General features: G+C 34.1%; 1 protein-coding gene across 1 annotated transcript; it reads right to left on the bottom strand.

Annotated features, from left to right (window-relative positions):
- Positions 1 to 3,650: 3,650 nt before the first annotated feature.
- On the bottom strand, positions 3,651 to 22,517 carry LOC135845907 (uncharacterized). Its single transcript, XM_065364782.1, has 3 exons — positions 22,361 to 22,517; positions 6,794 to 6,938; positions 3,651 to 4,386 (listed from the first exon to the last, which is right to left on the bottom strand). The coding sequence occupies exons 2-3, from the start codon at positions 6,930 to 6,932 to the stop codon at positions 4,046 to 4,048; spliced, it is 480 nt and encodes a 159-aa protein (XP_065220854.1). The 5' UTR covers positions 6,933 to 6,938; positions 22,361 to 22,517; the 3' UTR covers positions 3,651 to 4,045.
- Positions 22,518 to 22,984: the final 467 nt, after the last annotated feature.

The following is a 22,984-nucleotide window of genomic DNA, read 5'->3' as shown; positions in this document are numbered from 1 at the left end:
TATTTTTTAAACATCCGAATTTGACTCCTCAAAAATTTGAAACAAAGCTATAAAATTTTTGATCAGGTTTCGAAATTCAAAAATTTTATAGGTAAAACTGAAAACTTTAGTTAGGATGGGTTTGGCAAAACTTGAATATTTTTAGATGATATTTGACAAAACTGGAAAATTGATGGTTTTAGATTAGATCTCGGCGAATCTAGAAATTTTGAAAATTATTTCGGCAAAGCTCGGAAATTTGGTTACGGTTATTGTAAATGGAGAAAGGTGACATAAGACATTAAAGGAAAAATGTAAATTGGGCACATTTCACTTTTTACTTATAAACTAGCAACATAACGAAGAGCTGGTTCCTGAGTGAGTGGAACGTATGTACAAATTGAAGTTGGAACTGTCTAACGATTTTGTGTCCTGGGTTTTTCTCAAGAAGTCAGTTTTGCTCAAACACTAGTACATACCGAGTTATACAACTTTTCTGGAATTTTGTTTCCAACCTGATGAAAAATTAATGAAAAATAAGGCGAATATTTGAGTATACTATACATAGGATCACAGGGTATCTAACACAGTCCTGCTTATCCTGCTTTCATCCTATTTTTTGCCTCATGTATCCTGCTTTTGTTTATACCTTTTTTTTTTTTGAAAAAATTCATAAACAGGCCTGCCTTTTACCAATCATTTTGATAAAACCCAAAATATGCATTCATTCATCTGGTGACAGATCCACCATGAAGTGGCCATATTTGAGCGATTTTGTAAACCTGGTGAGTTCTGGTGAACCATGGTGACTGATTCACCAGAAGTCACCAGAATTCACCAGAACATTGAAAAGTCATATTTCACAACCTGGTGACTTTTTAGTGAAAGAGGTGACCATATTCCAGCGATTTTGTAAACCTGGTGAGTTCTGGTGAATCTTGGTGACTGATTCACCAGAACATTGAAAAGTCATATTTCACACCCTGGTGACTTTTTAGTGAAAGAAGTGGCTTCATTTGAGCGATTTTGTAAACCTGGTGAGTTTTGGTGACTGATTCACTGGAAGTCACCAGAATTCACCAGAACATTGAAAAGTCATATTTCACACCCTGGTGACTTTTTAGTGAAAGAAGTGGCTTCATTTGAGCGATTTTGTAAACCTGGTGAGTTCTGGTGAATCTTTGTTACTGATTCACCAGAAGTCACCATAATTCACCAGAACATTGAAAAGACATATTTCATACCCTGGTGACTTTCTGGTGAAAGAAGAAGCCTTATTTGAGCGAATTTGTAAGCCTGGTGAGTTCTGGTGAATCTTGGTGACTGATTCACCAGAAGTCACCATAATTCACCAGAACATTGAAAAGACATATTTCATACCCTGGTGACTTTCTGGTGAAAGAAGAAGCCTTATTTGAGCGAATTTGTAAGCCTGGTGAGTTCTGGTGAATCTTGGTGACTGATTCACCAGAAGTCACCAGAATTCACCAGAACATTGAAAAATCATATTTCATACCCTGGTGACTTTTTGGTGAAAGTAGTGGCTTCATTTGAGCGATTTTGTAAACCTGGTGAGTTCTGGTGAATCTTGGTGACTGATTCACCGGATGTCACCAGAATTCACCAGAACATTGAAAAGTCATATTTCACACCCCGGTGACTTTTTGGTGAAAAAAGTGGCCTTATTTGAGCGATTTTGTAAACCTGGTGACTTCTGGCAAATCTTGGTGACTGATTCACCAGATGTCACCAGGATTCATCAGAACATTGAAAAGCCAAATTTCATACCTTGGTGACTTTTTGGTGACGGATTCTCCATGCAGTGCTCATATTTGATCGATTTTGTAGACCTGCCAATCAAGGTCACTGACCTATCTCCTATCCAGCTTCCCGCAGCTGTCTGGTTGCCATCTTAAGATCATTAATCCGCCTGTTTGTTTCTCAAGGGCCTCTGTTTTCCTCTCAAGGTCATTGACCTGTCTACCTAGCTTCTAAGCAATTCAATAATTTTGTTTAAAATTCTTCTAAGTCAAATTTGGTATCTGGTAATTTTTTTCAAGTTTTCACTATTTTAGCATAATGTTTGTAATTAAATGCAATGTTTTCCAAGTTCTTAAAAGTCTAATACACAAGAGTATAACATTAAAATGTCAGAGAGTATGACATGATATCAATATGCCAGAAATTGGTCGTTTCATCTCATGTTTTTTCTAAAGTTTTAAAAGTCAGACATTATTAATTGAACAGTTTTTTCCAGTTATCAAATTTCAGTGCGACGTGGATCAGCGTCGCGTGGATAAGCGTTATAAAAATTAAAGACTGGCCCCAGCCTAAAAAAAAAACATACTATCCATGTCAATAAAATGTTGTCCAACTGAACTAGAAATCTGAAATGTGATTTGACATTTTCTTTATTCATATACCAGCTTTCCTTATTGACTCCAAATCGTTCAAAGCAGTTTCGGATCGTTTTGAGCAGTTTTGGAGTTTCCAGCAAATTTTTGAAAACTGAAATTCTCACAAAATTGTTGGAATTTGGTAAGAAATATAAAATTTGATTTGTATCACACTTTCAACCACGAAAATCACTGCATTATGCTCTAATGTGAAGAAATTGATACTTGGCTTTTGAATTGTTACATCTTTGATTAGTTCTAGAGATGGCGGTTGCTTATCTTACTTTTGCTCATTTTTGAGTTCACTATCACTCAGAAAAAATTTTAGCAAAATAAAATGCCATCGCCCCGATTTACAGTAGGTAAAGGTATAGGTTTGGCGAAAAGGAAAAATTTGATTATGTTAAACAATACTTGAAAATTTGGTTAGATTTGCAAATGCAAATACTTTGGATCAGGTTTGGTGAAACTTCAAAATTTGGTTAGTTTTAGCAAAGCTCTAAAATTCGATTAGGTTTGAAAATGCTTGAAAATTTGGTTTCATTCGGCCAAGCTTGAAAATTGAATAGGGTTTGTTGAAAATTTAAATTCAAGTAGGAACCATTAAAAATTCTGCATTTCATAAGTGAGGTTTGGACAATGTCTCTATTAGTTACTTGTAGTATTAAATTTCCCAAAAATGTCGGTAGGTAGGTATATTGTGGATTTTCTTCAATTCATGGTCTATTTTGAATTTCTCAGTCTTAGCCTTATTCATTTTTTTACCTGTATTTTTGAAGATTGAGTGAAAAAAAATTTGCCGATAATCAAGTGTCGGTTCTTGAATTTTGAAAGCCTTTTTTTGGTTACCTACATTTTTCTTTTCAATTTTCCAGAATTTTGAGTTCTTCATTTTTTCTTTATTTTCTTATTTTTTTATTTTGGATTTTTATTACGAAAAGCAGGATTAAAGTTTGAAAATGACGAGTGTCGTTCATCTTTTATTTATTTTTTTCATACTGACTGACTCACGAAAAAATACAAAAAGAAATGAACAGGTAAATAGATTCTCAATGTAAAAATGGTTTGAAAAATCTGAATAATAGCTAACGTTTCTACATATAGACGATACATACATATACCTACATAATATGACTATAGACATACAGCAAAATATGACATCCATTTGGCTAAACCGAAGAATATGGTTGTAAACTTTCATAAATTATCATACCTCCGTTGAGGATTTATTTTTCATTTCACACCTCGTAGTGCAGAGAGAAAAGAAGTAATAAATTCACAAGAGAGATAATTTATGTATTAGTCATTTAGGTATAATTTTCTTAACACAAAATAGGCTAGAAAGAATGAAAGAACGAAAAAAAAAAAATGAGAAATCCAACCGTGGTCGTTCGTACGAACGTTGACTAAATAACGTAGCTGAAAAAATAAGATTCTCTACGTATTTTTATAAAATACATATATACACGAGAAAAAAAATAGGTATATCAATTATTAAAAATATATTTAGGAAGAAAAAATATCACTCAATTTATACGCTTAATAAATGAAAAAAAAATTGTACATCAAATACCGCGTCTATTTTACACACTGAGATGATAAACGTACAAAAGAAAAAAAAAATCAAAAAAATCACTGTTTTGAGACATATTATATTATCGGTGCACAACTTAAGCTTTAGTGGGTTTGGCTGTGGTGTTGGATGATGCTTCGCTGTTGGCGACGAGTGGGATATCTGGGTATTCGAGTTTTACACCAGGTTCACATTCGAAGGATGGACAGCATTCGGGGAAAGGAGCGGTTTTGTTGGTTTTCTCAGAAAGTTTGCATTTCGGGTTAGCTTTCGGTAAAGGTCCGCAATCTTCGACGAGTTCGAATAAGTGGTATTCGCCGTTTTCTTCGGCGTCCGATTTAACGCAGGTGGAACGTCCGCAGAATGGAGCTAATTCCCAAGATTCGCCGGGTTCTACGGTAGCGCATCTAGTAGATGCGAAACAGACGCCGGGGAAATCTGCGAAAAAAGATTTCACGCTGTGGTTAGTTTTCATGCCGTATGCAGATGTAATTTATTCGATAGGTATATGATATGTAATGTATGCAATATGCATTCGTATATGTGGTTACATTGGATGAACCTAGTGAACTACTTCGAGGCTTTTTGTGTCGTAATTAAATCGTATAGGTATACTCTTGGAACAAATGTCACCACGCATTGGTGAACGTCTGATATGCGTGATGTAACTTAAATATTGCGTGTGGTAAATCGCCCGTATTACCGTTTTTATCAAGCCCGGAGAAATTTAATGAGCTGAGGTATCTGAGCGCAGGTGTACAGATTTGACATGATGCAGAATGAGATACCAATGACAGAAATTTTGATGTAAGTTACCAAGGTTTTTGTTTGGAATGTCATTAAATTATGGAGAAATAATTGCCTAATTTTTCGAAAAAATGGATAAGATTTTTAGGAATGTTTTTTTTGGGTTAAAGATACCATAGGCACAGTATCTTGAGTCCTTATTTGGAAATAGTGAATTCCATTTTTTGATTTTAGATTTCTTATTTGTGACCTTCTTAATTCATTTGGGGTGGTTTTAAACTGTTCTCATGGAGTTCCTGGTTCTCAAAAGTACCTACCATTTGGAGCCGATTTGGAGCCTCCAGCGAAACTTTCGATTTTTACAGAATTTTTAAAATTTATTACTCCAGAAAACGTGAAAATAAACTTGAGCAGCTAAAAATTGAGCTGTGGCTTTCTCATTCTGTTGAATGACTTTTCCACTTTCAAGTCAATTTCCAGGTGGACTTATCAGGTGTTATTTGGGAAAATATTCACGTGTAAGGGAAGAAATTTAAAAAAATTTGCTATTTGGAGGGAAATTTTTGGAATTTGTTCAAGGGGCTGTAGATATCTTGTCCAATATCAACTTCAAAATCTGAATTTCACAATTTCGAGCTATTCTGAAGCTTCCAGCGCGATATTTTTGAATTTCTCCAGAAAGTGCAAACATTTATTTGAGCACTTGAATGTTCAGTAATGGCTTATTATTGACATTCACTGATTTGAGCAGATTTTGATGCAGACACCTCAGATTTTTTGAGGGATTTTCAAAAATTCATTAAAAATCGAAAAATTACCTAATTTGAAAGAGTTACCTCAACTTTTGATTTTTTTTCATGAAAAATGAACTGAAAAAGTTTCGAAAATCTTAATTCATGCGCTTGAAGTTTTATCTGGTGGTGTATTTTTGGATACTTACCTAGGCAATTTCCAATTTTTTTTTTCGTTATTAAAGATGCTTTTTAAAAATTTTTTTCAAAAGTTCGAATTGTCCAACTCTTGCTTTCTACCAAAATCAGAAATTCCAAAAAGGCTTGCCTTTTGCCAAATTTGCCAAAAATTGCTATAAATTGTAGTTTTTTGGCGAAAAACTCTTAAATCTCGTGCTTTTTAAAGCTGTGAAAAAGTCTTGTTTTTTTGCCAATAAATGTACAGTAGTAACATAAAAGCCATGCTTTGTACTAAAAATTTGAAAAAATTCCAGCTTTTTACCAAAATTGCCAGAAAGTCTCACTTTTTTATATAAAATTGGAAAAAAATTTTCATTTTCTCCAATAAATTTTATTGCGGAAGTCTCATTTTTTTGATAAAAATTGCTAAAAAAGTGTCACTCTTTTGACAAAAATTTCTAAAAAGCCTCGCTTTTTGCTGAAATTGCCATAGCTTCGTGTTCAGCTGAAAATAGCAAAAAGTCTCTTGCTATTTGTCAAAAAAGCCATCAAGTCTCATTCTTTTCTAACATTTTTACTGTTTTGCAGAAGTTTTGAAAAGTGTGATTTTTTTCAAAAACTGCTAAGAAGTCTCGCTTTTTTGCCAAAACGTGACGAAATTATGTCACTTTTTTGATAAAAATTGTCAAAGTGTATCACTTTTTTGCCAATAATTTAAAAGTCCTGGTTTTTGCTGTCAAAAGATCACATCATTTTTTTTTAGAATAATATTTTCGAAGAACTTGAAAAGAAATAGTAAGGCCTGCAAAGATGAAGGATGGTGGCTTGAACTCAAACCAAAAACTCGAACCCCCCCCCCCACTTTTGGTGAAACCAAATCTAAACCTAGAAAACCTGAGTACTGGTCAAAACCTAATCCAAAACGGAATTTGAACCCTTTTCTTCTGAATCAGAGACCATGATGAACCCAGCATTTTGAAAACTTCAATGCGGAGCAGTTGAATCTGGAGTAACAGCATGTTCCATCTTGGCATTTATTCAGAGAGGTACTTGAAGTATTAAATTCAAGCGAATTTCACTTGTATAAAGGGTAAGAGTCTCCTTCTTCTGTTCCACATTATAAATATTTGTAGTTCACTAGTTCATCCCAATTCCCACTGTAATGCCAATCACTGAAATCTACTCACCTCTCAACACATCAGCTGGTATAAGCCTTCTGAAGGTTTTCGGTCTGTCTCCAGTCGCTTCGGCGGCCTTTTCATCGGCACAGAGAACATTAACTGTTAAGACGCATAGAACTACTAGTGCTGCTAGTACTCTAGACATTTTATCCTGTAAACAAACAATGAATCATCGATAAGCACCTTGGTGTCAACCATCAACAATCAACATTCACTTAAAACAAAAACACAAGCATGTGCTTAAGATTACAAAATCTTCCATTACGAAATCCCACTACATATGACTAAGCCAAGAAACGTTTAATTACTCTAGCAACCTTGTTATAAACAATGCTACATTTACGACGAGTCGACCAGTAAATTTATACGCGTTTAATAAAGTAATTAGCGCTTGGACGAAGCTCGAAAGACGATCGCGTCCATCAGAACTGACTATATGTATAGTGAGCGAGGGAAATGCCAGGTAGGTATTTTTATACACTATCTGTGTAATCGCACACCTACGCGAAAATTGAATAATTACACACGATAAACAATGCTAATGTATCGTGATAAAGAGATGGGAGTGGATATAGCGTATCGTTTTACCGGAATAAATATACACCTTAATTAGCATTCGTAAAGTTACTTATGTTTTCTTAGATCCCTATATATACCATACCGTCATAACACAGTACAGCACACCACACACGTCAAATACATAATATGTGTATAAATTACCAAACCGTAAAGGTTTTTTGTTGTTAGCCACATTGCGTCAGATCAGACTATGTCTCATTCATTAGGTTGGTCGGCTGGTCGCATATAAAAAAGGTGTCTTCTTGGTAGGTACACTACACGCGAATACATTATGTAATCAGATGCATGGACAATCGTTCCAGAATGGCAGTGAATTCGTTGGAGACTTTGTGTGTGAAACTGGTTTATGATTCAAGTCTCTCAACGATAGTGATAGTAACTAACAAGGTATTTATATACTTTAGGTAGCCATCCTGTATACTATGCCAAAACCTTACATGAGCTGTCATAAGTCGCGACAATGATGAAAAGTAATTAAGAACATGAGAGAGACAGTAAACAATGCTTTTGTGGAATTGCCAAAGAGGTTTAAGTTTATGTGTATGTACTTCTGGTAGATGTAATTAGAAACCATATTAGTGAAAGCCTTTGGAACACGTGGTGTAGGTTGTCCACCCTAACTTCTATGATTCAATGAAAGTAACATGATATTCAAGGAAATTATGTAGAACACGTGGTGTAAGTAGTGCACCCTGTTTCTGCAAAGATGTATACATAATGAGATACCTATTGAATCTGTGTCTAGGCATTTATACCAGTGACTGGCTAATGGTTTGGCATAGATGAGACCTATTTGTGATAAGAAGTGAAGATGAAGATTATCATATAAGTAGGTATAAGAACAAAATGTCTATTGTCTGGTTATCCAATCCAATCCAAATAATAACTCTGTTTGCAGTACCTAGTGCAGATTATTTATCTGAATTGTTGAGGATCATGCCAGAAGTTGATAGCACAAGATTTTGTTGCATCATCATCATCATCAACCACAGAAAAAGTATAATGATATTTTATCGATATTACACGACTTTACTAGTATTGATATTTGGAGTATCAATTCAATACTTTTCCTCCTGTATTGACACTTTTTCAATAGTAAATCAGCAGTGAACTGATGATCTAAATGATAGCCATAGTTATTTATGGTTGTGAAGATACTTGACTAAAAAAAGTTGTTTGAACCCAAATTTAATTTTATAAAAAATTGAACAATTTTGATGAAATTTTGGGTTATTGACAAGATTTTGTTCAGAGGTCTAATTGGCCCCAATTTGATTTTTTTGGTAAGGATGTGCCAATATACCTGATGTATCATTCATGATAGGTATGTATCAATGTGTATAGGATCAACACGGTATCAACACATAAATACCTATATACATAACTTGATACCGTGCTTTTGAAATTTTTGTTTATTTTTGACTTGTTTGTCTGTGAAAGTTTGGACATCACAGTCATTTTTAAGCAAATCATAAACAAACAAAAGTATCATGATACATTATATCAATCCTATAAATGATGATAGGTACTTGTAAAAGTGTAGTTGCCATATCAATACTCTATTGTTCATCACTGATGTTTGGAATTGAAAATTCATGATGTAAATGTAATATTCATTTATTTGCAAATCAACATTATCTAGAACTACAAAAAAACATACATATATGAGGGATGGGTGGAATTGGTAAAGATGCTACAGAATTGTTGCTATCAAGTCATTGGATGATAAGCCAATGCATGAGTGGACAGTGGACACTGGCCTGATGGAATGGAACTGACATTTATGGAATGATCAATGCTATCTTTACTTGCTTTTTCTGATAGATTGAGACAAACTCCACAAACCGTTCAAAGGCACCCTGCCTCATGATTCCATTTGAGTAGACAGCCTAGTAGATCTGACTAGATGAGCCAGAACTTTGCCAAATGCAAACGTAGTAACCCTTCAAAGGCACCCTCCCTCATGATTTAATCTGACTAGATAAGCCAGAACCAGAACTTTGCCAAATGCAAACGTTGACTAGATGGAACTGACATAAATGGAAGATGATGATGAAACACTGGAATAGAACAATCAACCAAAATCTTTACTTGATTTTTCTGTTAGATTGAGGCACATACTTCAGAGATGCACTGCCTGATGATTCCACATTCCACTAAGCTAGACCCTGGCTAAATGTGGACATTGCTTTGATAGAACTAGCATAAATAGAAGATGAAACACTAGAGTGGAAGAATCAACTACATATGTATAATCGTTGCTTTGCTCTTTCTTCTGAATTGAGGCAAGCTCCACGAGCCCTTCAAAGGCGGGTGCCTTTGATTCCACTTGAGTAGACAACCTAGCAATAATCTGACTGGATAAGCTAGTCCCTTGCTAAATGTGAACATGGACATTGCTTTGATGGAACTAGCATATAGAAGATGGAATACCAGAGTGGAAGAATCAACTACACATACATGTAAATCCTTGCTTTGCCTTTTCTTCAGGATTAAGGCAAGCTCCACGAGCCTTTCAAAGGCACCCTGCCTCATGATTCCATTCGGGTGTACAGTCCAGCAAATGTGGCTAGACAAGCCAGAACCTTGCCAAATGTATCTCGATCAACCTTCATTTTCTCTTTACACGCTTCACCTCCACTCCACCTTCATCGATCATCGAACGTTGATGCGGAAAAAATGCAAGTAATAGGGAAAATCAATACGCAGACAAAGCACACGATCAATAGACTCGGGTAAAGGTAGACATTGGTCAAATTGCAGCACCGACGACCGAGCGATCAGGACCGAGTACCTACACCTATCGATTACGAATCACACAGACGCGTTTATTGTTTGCTTACGTCTGGTGCAGTTTACCTCCTGTCGTGTTGGAAAAAAATTTATATTCATAACATTAATTATTACAGATTGAATCGTGAAAGCCTTGGGTTACATAAAGTGTGCGAACGGTAACCGTCAGTCCTTGCTGTCCAATACACTGTTGTTGTTGCCAAAGGGTGATGGGGGAGCCGAGGCGACGAGGGGCTGGAGGAAAGCGGTAACGCATGGTAATGTGCGCTTGACTGGAACCAGCGAGACAGAGAGAGACGGTCGGAAAGCACTGAAAGTGAAAGTTTATACGATATGAGCTCCGTTCGTCCATCGGTGCCAAACACCTACGTTTTTTATAGTTTTTTTTTTTTTTTGGTCCGTGTGACAGAGATATGTTTTTTATGTATGTATGTATGTGGCAGTATGGTGGTCATTTTTCTTTTATTTTTTGCAAACCAACCGGTTAATGGTAAAATTATTGCGCAATGGGGAATTTTTGGTAAATGTACAGGAAATGTCAAAGTTGATGGTGGTAGTGGTGATTTCCCAAAGCTAAGTTATAGGGTCAGTTGCTCCTACTTGATTGACGCGTGTACTGGAAGTAGACAATTTGTCTACAATACTAATTTCCTCTTTAATATCGACTCTTTTTTTTTGACGATAACTTGAAACTAATTGATGGCAAATTACTCGTAGTCGTATACTGTATGGTAGAGAATGACTTATCAAAACCATGTACCTAATTTTTTTAGAGGGTTTTTCGTAAAGTATTTATTTGTATATGTATATTATTTGTATTTTTATATTGTACCTGTTGAGCTGTCGTTAGGTAATTATTCACGGTTGCGAGAAAAGAGTTTTCATGTCGAATCACAACTATCACAAGGTTGACGACGTATTTCAATTTCATTATTTGTGTTTTTTTTCTGCTTCTTTTTCTCTTTCAACTGTTCATTCTCTTAAAAGCATAAACATAACCTTATAATTTTTGTCTTGTCGTGTGATTTTTGCCGAAGTATTGATTACTTGGTACTTGGAGTTGACCAAGGTTATGGGATTTTAACAGATCTGCGTGTTGAAATCGTTGAGAAGATGTGGTAAGCGTGAGTTTGCTTTGTATCAATTTAGATGTGCAAAATACATACATTCAAATCATGGAAGATCATTGACCACGAAAAGTTGAAGTTTATTTTTAAAATTAGATCTGCTTAAAATCAGTCGTAATTCTCTTCGGTTTTCAGAGAATGAAGGGAGGGGGGTCATTTTCCTCATCAACAAAGATACGTAGGACTTCCTTGAAGGAAACGATTTGTTTTTTGTCATATTTCAATGTTCATAATGAGAAAAAAAAATACCTACAATACTTGGAAAAATATTACATAATTTTATAAAATTCTCGAAATTAATACTCGCTAAAAACTTAAAATCACGATTACCTAAGACCGACGAAATATCTTCAAAAATACCACCGAACGACTGAAAATAGTTCGAAAACCATGGGAAATACGAGTCAAAAAATGTATTCCAGTAATTTTGTTGTAATTCCTGAAATAATCGAGTGTCTAAAAATTGTAAAAAAATGTGTGCATGGCAAAAAGTTTCAAAAATTGGTAAAATTTGCAGACCCCAAGGAGTAGGGAAAATTGGGCATGATGCATAATTATGATTCTTTTTCTGATATGGAAAATTAGATGTTTTTATTCAAAAGTTGAACTGTGAGCTAGAAAATTTCCATTTTATTTGAAAATTTTCTGAACAGATTTGTTGATAAAATTCAAAGAGCGTTTGCCAAAAAAAAATTTAAAAATTGGAAATTACAAATATAGGTATGATATTTTTTTGAAGTATTGAAAAGAACTGATATCTTCACTTGACGAAATGATTTTTTTTTATATTGTTGTGATGTCAAAAATTAAATTCTTACAATAATTTTGAAAAAAAAAGAAACAAATTGTAAAAAAATTCGAAAATTGAAAACTTGGAAAATAAGTTCAAAAAAAATATTGTTTTTGGCAAAAACTTGAAAAAAATCAATCGTAAGGCATATGTGAAGAAACACTGAAAATTGAAGAAAATCTGTTAGGAAATTTTGGGGAATTGAAAAGGAAATGAAAAAGAATGTGTGAACAAGAAAAAATTGAATGAGAGAATGGATGATTTTAAATTGACAAAATAATTTTTTCATCCTGTTGTAGCGTCAAAAATTGAAGTTTTGCGCTTAAAAAAAGTGAAAAGTTGAAGAAAAAAAATATGAAAAATTCAAGGAATAAGTTATTTTGTAAAAAGTTTAATTGAGCCAAATGCTGAAAAATTGGTACTTTTTTGTAGCATTAAATAAAACAAGGTTAGAATTTTTGTTCTCGCTGATTGCCCAAATGCTCTAAAAATACGCATTTTTCTCCCTCAATTGAGAAAAAAAAAACGTTTCAAAACTCATGAAAAAAGTGATTCTCAACTCGTTTTTGAAAAATACTTCTTTATGCTTGATTTGATTAATATTAGTATAATGCCAAGAAAACCAGTTGGTTCAAAAAAAGCATTATTTAGCTCCTAATAATTTTCTTTTCTTTGCAATTTTTCCAGGAATCAGTTTGTAATTTTTTATTTTTAAAGCATTCCTATTCTCACTCTCGTCCTCTCTCTTCCGTTCTTAATCAAAACAGTGGCTGAAGCTCTACAATATTGTCTGATTACTTTATTGGGTCAAAAAAGAAGTTATCTGCGCTTAATGGAGCCATTATCGTATTGATTAAAAATAATTTTCCAATTTCCGAACCCATAATGGAGTCGAGCCAGTTGGTAATGTAATACTTGAGTCATCGTTTCAAGGCCTTATTCCATTCCCGGAATCATAAAGCACCATTAAGTCACCAAAGCTCCAATTTATTTCGAAGGCTGACCGTTTCATCGTCCTGTACAACACCAACACCCCCATCCAACCTTCGAAAATGTACCTACCGTTTCTGATTATCACGTGAGTTCGCGACGAGTAATCATTTTTGATGTAACCGTACCTAACTATACGAGTACCTATGCCTTTCTTTCCAGCATTGGATTGGTAGTATAAAAATGCATGCAGTCTCAGGTGACCGATTGGTTTGATAAACGTATTTATTTGGTGCTAAACGGTACTTATACTCGTCGTATAGACAGCAGGCAACCCGCTGTTGTTCATTGAAACTCTCTAGTAGGGCAATTTAATGTCTATGAGCTATGCGCAATTACCCTGAAACCTTATTATCCGCTAATTAGCTATTTAAATCTTGGTGTCTTTGTCGTTTTCTAATTATACGAGCACGCAGCGTGAAAAAGTGCATTACCATAGTGGCCAGTCCGTCTGTCCGAGTCCATCATGTACCTACCTTTATGGCTGAAAATCGCCATCGGCCACCTTCCACAATCGATTGCAACAGATACGACTTCATTGTACATAGAAAAGGCGGCTTCCGCGTATTCGAGAAGTTTTCATGGCTATTCGCCAACAACGTTTTAATTCATTTGTGTTGAAAAAGATTAAGTCGTTTGGGTGGATCATTATATTACGAGTATGCACACGTATATGTTGTGAGCAGATTTATGTAATATGTAACAGTATCGTTTAATGCTCGATCGTCTTACGTCAGTGTTGGGAATTTTAAAGCTTCTCGAACCAATAAATTGTTCAATTTACGAAGAGAAACTCAGCACAGCTGGTTGAGATGGAAAAAAATTGGCTTAATGTGTTCTTTTCTCTCTACAATGTAGTCTAACGGTGCTCGAGTTACTCGTTTGGAACTTTCCACCGCAATCGTCGCGAATAGGTACCTATTTGCGGGTACGTGGATTTCGTCGTGAAGGGATCTCTTTCCAAAATTATGTAACAGTGAAAAAATTCGCCCATAAATTTGAGCCGAAATGTTAATGAGGCAATATATATGTCTGCTGTACGAGTCTAAAACTCGTCCGACACGTTAACGAGCATTTTTTTTTCATTCCATAACTAACTGGCTACCACTTTCCAGCTTTAGAGTCAACGAAGCGACGCCAACCTATGTAACAATGTTGATCGACTTGACAAAGTCTAGCCTCTCAATAGGTATATGAAAGACTTGCGGTGACCGGAGGAGGAACGCGGAGTAAATTCATTTGTTAACATCATCAACACGTGTGCGAGTTATAATGTAACAATAATGTATAATCGCTGTGGATGGCGGAGGTGATGGCGAGGGATCTGCTATTTTATACCATCAAAGTTATGTTAATGGCACATAATATGCTTATAGATCTGCTAAAAGCAAAGAGAAAGGCCAAGGTCTAATTTTGCAGTTCCTAGTTAATTTATTTGTAGGTACCTACGTGTGTTATGTACTGTGCACCTAGACCTCTACGTGTACCAGCCAGGTAATCTCTCTCTAACACGCTAATTGTTCGAGTTGAAATGATTAAATGCGAGCGTTTAAATTATATTACAATATATCCAAGGATTCTCCCTCTTCTTCTTCTTCTTCTTCTTCTTCTTCATACTCTTTTCAACAGTTCATGTTCATGTTCCTGATGACTCACTATTGGTTGTTGATTATTTTGCTTTGCTTAATCCTACCTATATATATCTTGAATCTTGATATATTATGTTTTCGACTTGTTGATACGCTTACGCCCATCTTGGTATCGATAAGGCGATAAGTTACTTGTATTAATTTGGGTCAACGTGAAATTCGCTATGGACCCAAGGTTACCGAATTTCGAAGAATTTTATTTCTTCGCTGAAAAGCCGGATTCGTTGACAGATTCAAGGTTATTGTAGTATACCTAGAACCGTTTCGAAGAATCCTCAAGTTCTGTTAAATGGTCTAATGAAATTATACCTACCTAAGAATGTGATTTTAGAGCTGGATTGACGAGTTTTGTCGAATGGTTTTAAGTCAACTTGGGTCTAATGGTCTTTTGAATTATGCATGTTTTCGAATACCTAATGGAATTTTGAAGGGTTAGATTAGGATATTAGTGTAAGGTGTTGAGGCAAATTAAGGCTTGGAAAACATTTTTTGCCATTTTATCATTCTTTTTGTACTTTGGGATTCGACAATAATGTAGTTTCAATAAAATTAAACTGCTGTCGTAGGGCTCGAAGTGTATTACATAATCAATAGTGTGCATTTTTTTTTCCTTCAAATTTTAGTTACTGTGAAGTTGATTTTTTTTTTAATCTTCAAAATTTCAAAACGTTAAAGTCACAATATCTGCCAAAAATTCCAAAAAGTTTCCCACTTTGTCAAATTTGTCAAAAGTCTCATTTATTTCCCAAAACTGCTAAAAATATTCCAAACAAATTCTCACTTTTTTTTTGCCAAAAACTGTCTTAAAATCTCGTTTGATTATGAAAAATTGCGAAAAAGTCTCGCTTTTTCGACGATAATTGCATCATTTTTTTACCAACAATTGCCAAAAATTCATGTTTTTTGCCAACTAACAGAAAATTTATTTTTTTACGAAGATTTCTAAAAAGTCTAGTTTTTTCACCGAAAATTGCAAAAATTTTCATTTTTATCCATTAGGTAATATTGCCGAAGTCTCGCTTCTTTTTCTAAAACTGCCTAAAAACCTTACTGTTTGCTGAAATTGTTGGTAGTGCGATCAGTTGAAAATGGTATAGAAATGTCTCGCCATTTCTCAAAATTCTCATAAAGTCTCGTTTTTTTTTTGCAAAAAATTGAGTAGGTAAAAATTTTCAGTTTTCTGCAAAAAAATTCCAAATAAGTCGGTACTTCATTTTTTTTTAAATTGTCAAAAAGTTTCGAAATAGTCTCACTTTTTTGTCAATTATTAAAATTTCTGAAGTCCCGATTGGGTTTTATTTTTAGATTCTAATTGGAACGGTTTGTTTTTGTTTTTGTTTTTTTTTGGCATTTTTTATACTGGGAGTGTATAATTGCCAGGATTTTCACGCCCAGTTTCGAGGGGTTAGTTTAGATTTGGTTTGAAAGATTGATTTCTTTGATGTATTTAAGAATGTTTTCCATCTGTTTGATATTGTCAGGAATTGTAGGGTTGAGGTCTGAAATATTTAAGGATTGACGTTTTTGTTTTGAGGGAGGAACAATAGAATAGAAGGTGTTGAGTGGAGATTATTTCAGAATTACAGAATTGACAGGTGGGTTTAGGAGCTTTGGTGTACAAATGGCTGTGGGTTAATTTGGCATGACCAATTCGGAGGCTTCTTCTGATCTATTTAGGTGACTATGATTTGTTTTTGAGTTCCATAGGTTTTGCCAATTGGAGTCTTAGATGATTTTTAGAATGTTAATAACGTCATCATGGGTCACAGAGAAAATTTTAGAGGGGGTAACAGCTGTTTTAGCTAATTCATCTACTAAGTACCTGATTTCCTTCAATGCCTACATGACTTGGGATGACAAACATAAATTTAATAATTTTGTCAGTAGTCTGAAATTTATAAATGATTTGATGGATCTTATGAACAAGTTGATGTTCAGAAAATTTGTTTTGAATTGATAAAAGAGCAGAGAGTGAGTCTGACTGAATCAGGAATTTTTTTTAGGGCTTTTCGAGGTAGAGGTAATTCTTTTTTACATTCTTTGTTGAAAAGTTTTTTTTGTGATTTTTTTTCATTAGAATGTTATTTTTTCGAGTTTTTTTTGGCAGCTAAAGCGACCTTTGGGGGGGGGGGATTGTGTACGAGCTTTGCTATTGAGCCATGGTTGAAAAATAAGAAAATGGTAAGGGAAAAAATCAAATTTTTTCTAGATGCTTCATAAGTGTGTAAAACAAGCGGAATGAGATGAAAATCCGTTCGAAAAGTGACAGCTGTCAAATTGCAAAATCTAGGATTTTTTCTGCATTTTCTTACTTGAGCCTTCCACTCTTTTCCTTTTTCTTCCCTTCCCTCCTTCTCTTCCTTCTTTCCTCAATAGTCATTTTGGCTGGTTCACGTTTTTGAAAAAGATCCCTTGTTTTCGTTTCATTATTATATGAATAATTCTCTAAGATGGAATTTTTTGAATGATGAATAAAAAAATTGAAATTATTAAAATTAGGCTACTGAGAAGTATTTTTAAAATTAAACTGAAAAATTTTAATTTTCAATAATTTTATACATTTTTTAAAAATGTTTACTAAAAGTATCTATCTACCAAGTCATCAGAGTCATCAAGAAGACATCATTTTGGCCAAAAATAGAACGCAGTTACGAAAAACTAATCAAATATTATCAAAGTTGTATAATAATTTGTCAAAAATGCAGAAATTATTGTAAAAGTTGTTGCTAAATTCACCTCCCAGATTTACTAAAAATCACGATAAATTGGTAAAGAAAATTACATAATTGAGCAAAATTTTGCAAAAATTGCTTGCAAATTTGTTGAAATGTCATAAAAAGTGTTTAAAATTGGCTGAAAATTGACGAAACATTGTAAAAAATTGAGCAAAATGTTTCAGAAATGAGATCAAATATCGAAATCATCCAACAGAGTTCAATTTTTCAACCTTTGTAATTTTGAACAAAAGTTGTCCAAAAGTGAAAATTTAGTCATCCAAAAAAAATCATCAAAAGGTCATCTTTTTCATTTTTTTAATTTAGTAGACACATTGTGATACTCTTCTGTGCCTGAATGTCAAATTGATCAATTTGAAATATATCAGTTTGAGATTTGGAAATTCACATAAAAATTCTACACATTTTTGAAATATCACTGCAGCATGCTATTGCTATTCAAATCGAAACCTCAGAGAGATCCAAGCATATTGTTTGGCAAATGCACCTAGTTTCAATGCTGTTCTTTGAAATGCAGCCCTTATACTGGATAACTAACACTTTTAACTGGAAAATTGGGAATAAACGTTGAAACCATCATCGCGGTCTCTCTGTCGCTTTCCCAATTTTCCCCAATACCTAATTAAAGCATTTAACCATCAAACGACCGCTACAGGCGTATTACTTTGCTGCCCTATTTTCTTATATAGGTAAACCTCTCTACCCCTTACCTGTCCACTCATCTCTTCAGACATCACATGGAGCACTTAGCCCATCAAAACGAACAATTCCATTAACCATAATGGAAACAATTATATTATTCTCGAATCCTTGAACGTTCTCATTGGAACGTATTATATGTACGATGCCCGCGTGTAATAAACAAATATTTTATTTTTTCGCGAAAAGCAGAGAGAAAAAAAAATTCAATTAACGTTCGCGCAAGTGCGAGTTGGATGGAGTAGGCTACGCAATAAGTAACGTGTCGAGTCGCCGCGATGGTAATAAACGATGATGATGATAAAAGATTAAAAGCATCAGTACTCGACTGACACTTTTTGACAATTTAATAACCCCTTAACGACCTGCAGCAGCCGTGTAATTACCAACGCATCGGCGTATTTTATTAATTAAATCACACTAACGAGTAATCTGACATTCAGGTAAATTTTTCCATTTTTTTCGACCATCAGTGCTCTTGCTCTCGTAGAATGATGAAGGACGAGCTGGAGATGAGAAAAGGAGAGAGAAACTCGATTAAGGACGTAGACCTACAGAGTACGTATATAGGCCTATCGAAACATTTTTAAACGATTCAATACCCAATCAAGGTTCAATTATCAGTGAAATTTATAAAGATAAAATATCTCAAAGCGTAAAAATAGGTATCTATCGCATCCTGTTAGGTATTTTCATTTGCCGAATGCAATGCCGACGCGAATTACTGAGAAATAGAGTGAAAATGCCGTAATTAACGCGCGTTAATTAGCTAAATAAACGTCACCGAGAGATCGTCCCTTCTGGCAGGTACCTATTTAATCGGTTTATCGTGATATTTCACACTTCAATGAGTCTCGATTCGTGTAGAAAAAACGTTCGAGATGAATTGGCGAGAAGGTGAGAAGATGAAATGCCGAGCAGATGCGATGATTTTTTACTCTTTTTTTCGAGTTCACAAATTCGCTGAGATGTGATTGACGAAAGACGAGAAAATGCATGCTATGGAATTGGGTTAATGTGTTTCGAGTAGCAAAATACCTACTGAAAGAGAATAGGGTAATAATGAGACGATGTAATCGGTGAAATGAAAATGAATAATGCTAATTCGACATCTTCTCTAGTGCAGTTGTAGATACGCAGTGAGGATTTCGAAATGTACAGGAAGCAGTGAAAATGCATCGGCCGAGGAGTAATTGCAAGTTTATTTTAGGTAGGTTCACGATGAAAATGAACCTAGAGAATCAGTATTCCGAAAAATGTCTGAAGAAAAGATGTAAGAGGATCAAAATTTGAGGTCAAATTCGAGAAATTAGGTATTTTTCAAATATTTGACTTATTGAAAGATTTGTGTAAGAGCTGATGATTTCTGAAATGTAAGATAAGGAGAAATTTTTTTCCAGTGGTCGAGACCTATTAAGACATTTTTGAAAGGGGGGGGGGGTCAAAAAATAACCTAGTGAAATAAATCTACATCTCTCATCTTGAAATCTTTTACCTAAAAATTGAAGAGTAAAAATGAAGTTGGTGAAAAATTATAATTTTCCAAATAAACACAAATTTTGTTTTATAAACTTGTTCAGATCTACATAAATATTTTTGAACCTTGAAGTAATTTTTAAAACTTCTCAAAAATGCTGACATCTCAATGAAATATCTTGAAAGTTGGCAACACTGTAATTGTAGAAGAGAACGATCAAGGTACATATTTATGTACCCTCATTTTCCTCTATTTTTGCACTGACAATGAGAGTCGATTCAAAAAAAAAAAAAACTCAAAAAATAAACAAACGTCATTTATGTATATAAAATTTCTTTGAAAGAAAATTTAAAAAAAATTGGGAGTGAATTGAAAATTAGGGTTCTTGACGTTTTTTGAAATGTCAGATGTCAGAGAAATTAACATTCTGATTCAAAACTCTCGATCGCATTTTTCAAGTTTCTTGAATCAACTAAAATTTGTAACGCTAAATTTTTTCCCATTTCCTTATTTTTTATTTTTCATTTTCGTTGAAATAGGTAATGCTTTAAATTTACTTTTTATTTGGATACAAATTTACATATTTTTTTGATTTCTAATTTTAAAAGAATTTATTTTGAGTTCTTCAAGATTCTTTATAACAAAAATGCCCTCTGATTGGATTTTTTAAAAATTTCCAATATTTTTTTTTTGAAATTATTCTTCAAGTTTTTTTGATTGATTTTTAAAAATTTTTCTCCATATTTTTTTTGTGACAGGTAGGTATTATTATTTTTAATTTTACCTATTTTTTGTCACATTTTTTAAAAATACTTACCTATTAATTTTTTCCTTTTGGAAGAAACTAGAGAAAAAATGAAGCAACTTTTAGTTTGATGGAGATGATTTCAACGTTAAAATCATGAATTTATTTCTGATTTAAATTTTGAAAATCTTAATATTATGTACAAATGAATTCGTCGCAAAGCGATCTAGATGACTATTTTGCGCCCTTCTCCCTTCGAACTATTTTACATGCTGTTGCCAAAATTCGACCGTCCGGCTCGGAGGACCATATTTTAAAATTGGGGTGCTGAATATATTGAGCAGATTATTGTTGAAAAGGCTCGATGACCTTCTTGAAATTCTGTTTTAGAGAATTGAGAAGTTTTAAAACAATTGCAGAAGAGGGTATAAATCCTAATGTAGCATTTTTTTAGGCTTTTATGCCCAAATCGGAGGATTGGATCATGTTTAGATCAGATTTGAAATCGTTGTTGAATAAACCTACGATAACATGATCCATTCCTTGGTGGTCCAAGTATTAAGCATCGTTATACCCTTTCACACTCGCTACAAGTGAGCATCAGACTAGACACCTCCCCTGCCCCTGAGATGATTTCGTATTCAAGGAAATTCCGGTCTGGTCGCGTATTTCCCGTACACAAATATTGTCGATTGACCACTAATGATTGTTTTTGTTCGGTAGGTGGTGATCGGTAATCACCTTGATTAAACAACGAAGCAATTAGCAATTACGAGTAACTACAAACTTCATATACGACCACAAATGAAAGTCACTCCGCTAATCTTTTATTACCTACCTACCTACCTTCCTGCCTGCCTACCTACCTATCATTTTTATTTTCCCTGCCATCAATATATTTTCTGATTGGTAGAAAAAATACACCCCTGTCGTAAATTTCGACCCAGAAAATCTTCTTCATGTCGTTGACAAGCCGATCTAACAACCCTTGCGTAATACCCTATCATATCACTAAAGATGACACGTTTGTCAACTGTCGCGAGTCGACTCAGCGAAAAAAAAATAGTTACCTATAAATGAAAATCAACGACAAACAAAACGAGCTAGAACGCAACATTGAACTCGTTTCGATTCTGCACGCAATCTTTTCAACAGGTTACTACCATTTCTTAATAATATAAGGTTACGACCTATTTATCACATATAATTCATTTGGCCATTTGTCGGTGTGCACTGTGTAGGTAGGTATAACTAGTAAGTGTCTTGTCTATCTTAAAAAATAAGTATAATATTTTTTAATATTTTGCAATAGTAGTTGTTACTCAATGTATTATAGATTTAAACTAAGGATTTAGATCCGGTCGTTGGGCCTAGCATAATCGATAATTTACATCTAGAGAACCGTAACCATTATCGATGGTCGAATCACAAACGCAATGCCCTGGGTCTAGTTAACATGTAATTATATTAATTTCCGTCCACAGTTGAGACATTTTTACACTGAAAAATACCGGTTTGTGTGAAATATTTCGAGGGCGAGCCAAAGGGTATTATTAAAAAAATCCTCCCCCTCACACACCTTCTATTTACGAGTAATTATGTATTTTTAAAACAAACGATGAAAATAATTTAAGTTTGAAATTTTGGTAATAATGTGTTTATTTATTTAATTGGGACACTTTTTGATTAAAAAATTGGCGGAATTCTGAGTTTTAAAATTTTTAGTAGAATAAAAAAAGGCACCTACCATTGAAATAGGTAAACGAATGAATTAAAACAGAAATGAAATTGAACATTCAAAAAACGAAAATTGAAAAAAAAATACACGAAAAGAGTAGGTAATTTTAATCAACCGAATAAAACTTTTTTCTGATTTTAAAAAATGACTTTAAAATTTATGTAGGTACTTACAAAACTAAAAAAATTTTTTAAAAATCTTAAACTGTAAAAATGAAAATTATTGATAAAAAAAAATCAATGAAAACTTACAGTTTTTCTCTTTCGAAACTGGAAAACGAAAAACACCAAGCACCAACCGAGAGTTAGAAAAAATTAACTGTAAAAATCGGCGTATTACCGTAAATGAATATTATTAATGTCTGAACCGCAGAAATGCTGTAATCACATTTATATATTATTTGGCAGGAGAGAAGGGAATGGAACGGACCAGTTGTGCAGTTGTCTCGGTGTCGGTCTGGAAAGGAACAAAGAGGAGGAGTGGACGGACGGTGCGGTAAAGCGTATTACACGTTAATTGTTTGTGTGTAAGGTAATGTACTATTTGAATTATTCGTTTGTATGTTCGGTACTTCTGCTTGTGATGTCACTTTTGAAAATCAGAATTAGGCTATAAGAATGGAATTACTCAGTAGATTTGATTTTTTGGACCAAATTCCAAATTACAAAAAGAAAGAAAGAGGAGGGAGTGATGGATTGGAGCTGTTTTTAATTCAAACACGAGTGATCATTTTATTGTTGATTTTTCACTGTAAAAATTTTCAAGGAAAAATTTTCTCTAATGGTTTTCTAAAAAAGTTACCTTTATGTAATTTTCAACTTTTACTCTTTGCATTTCAGGGGTCAGAAATATATTCCAAAAGAACCTCACTCTGT

This window comes from Planococcus citri, chromosome 4, assembly GCF_950023065.1.
Source record: "Planococcus citri chromosome 4, ihPlaCitr1.1, whole genome shotgun sequence".
NCBI lineage: Eukaryota > Metazoa > Arthropoda > Insecta > Hemiptera > Pseudococcidae > Planococcus > Planococcus citri.
This window is presented reverse-complemented; position numbering and strand designations above follow the sequence as displayed.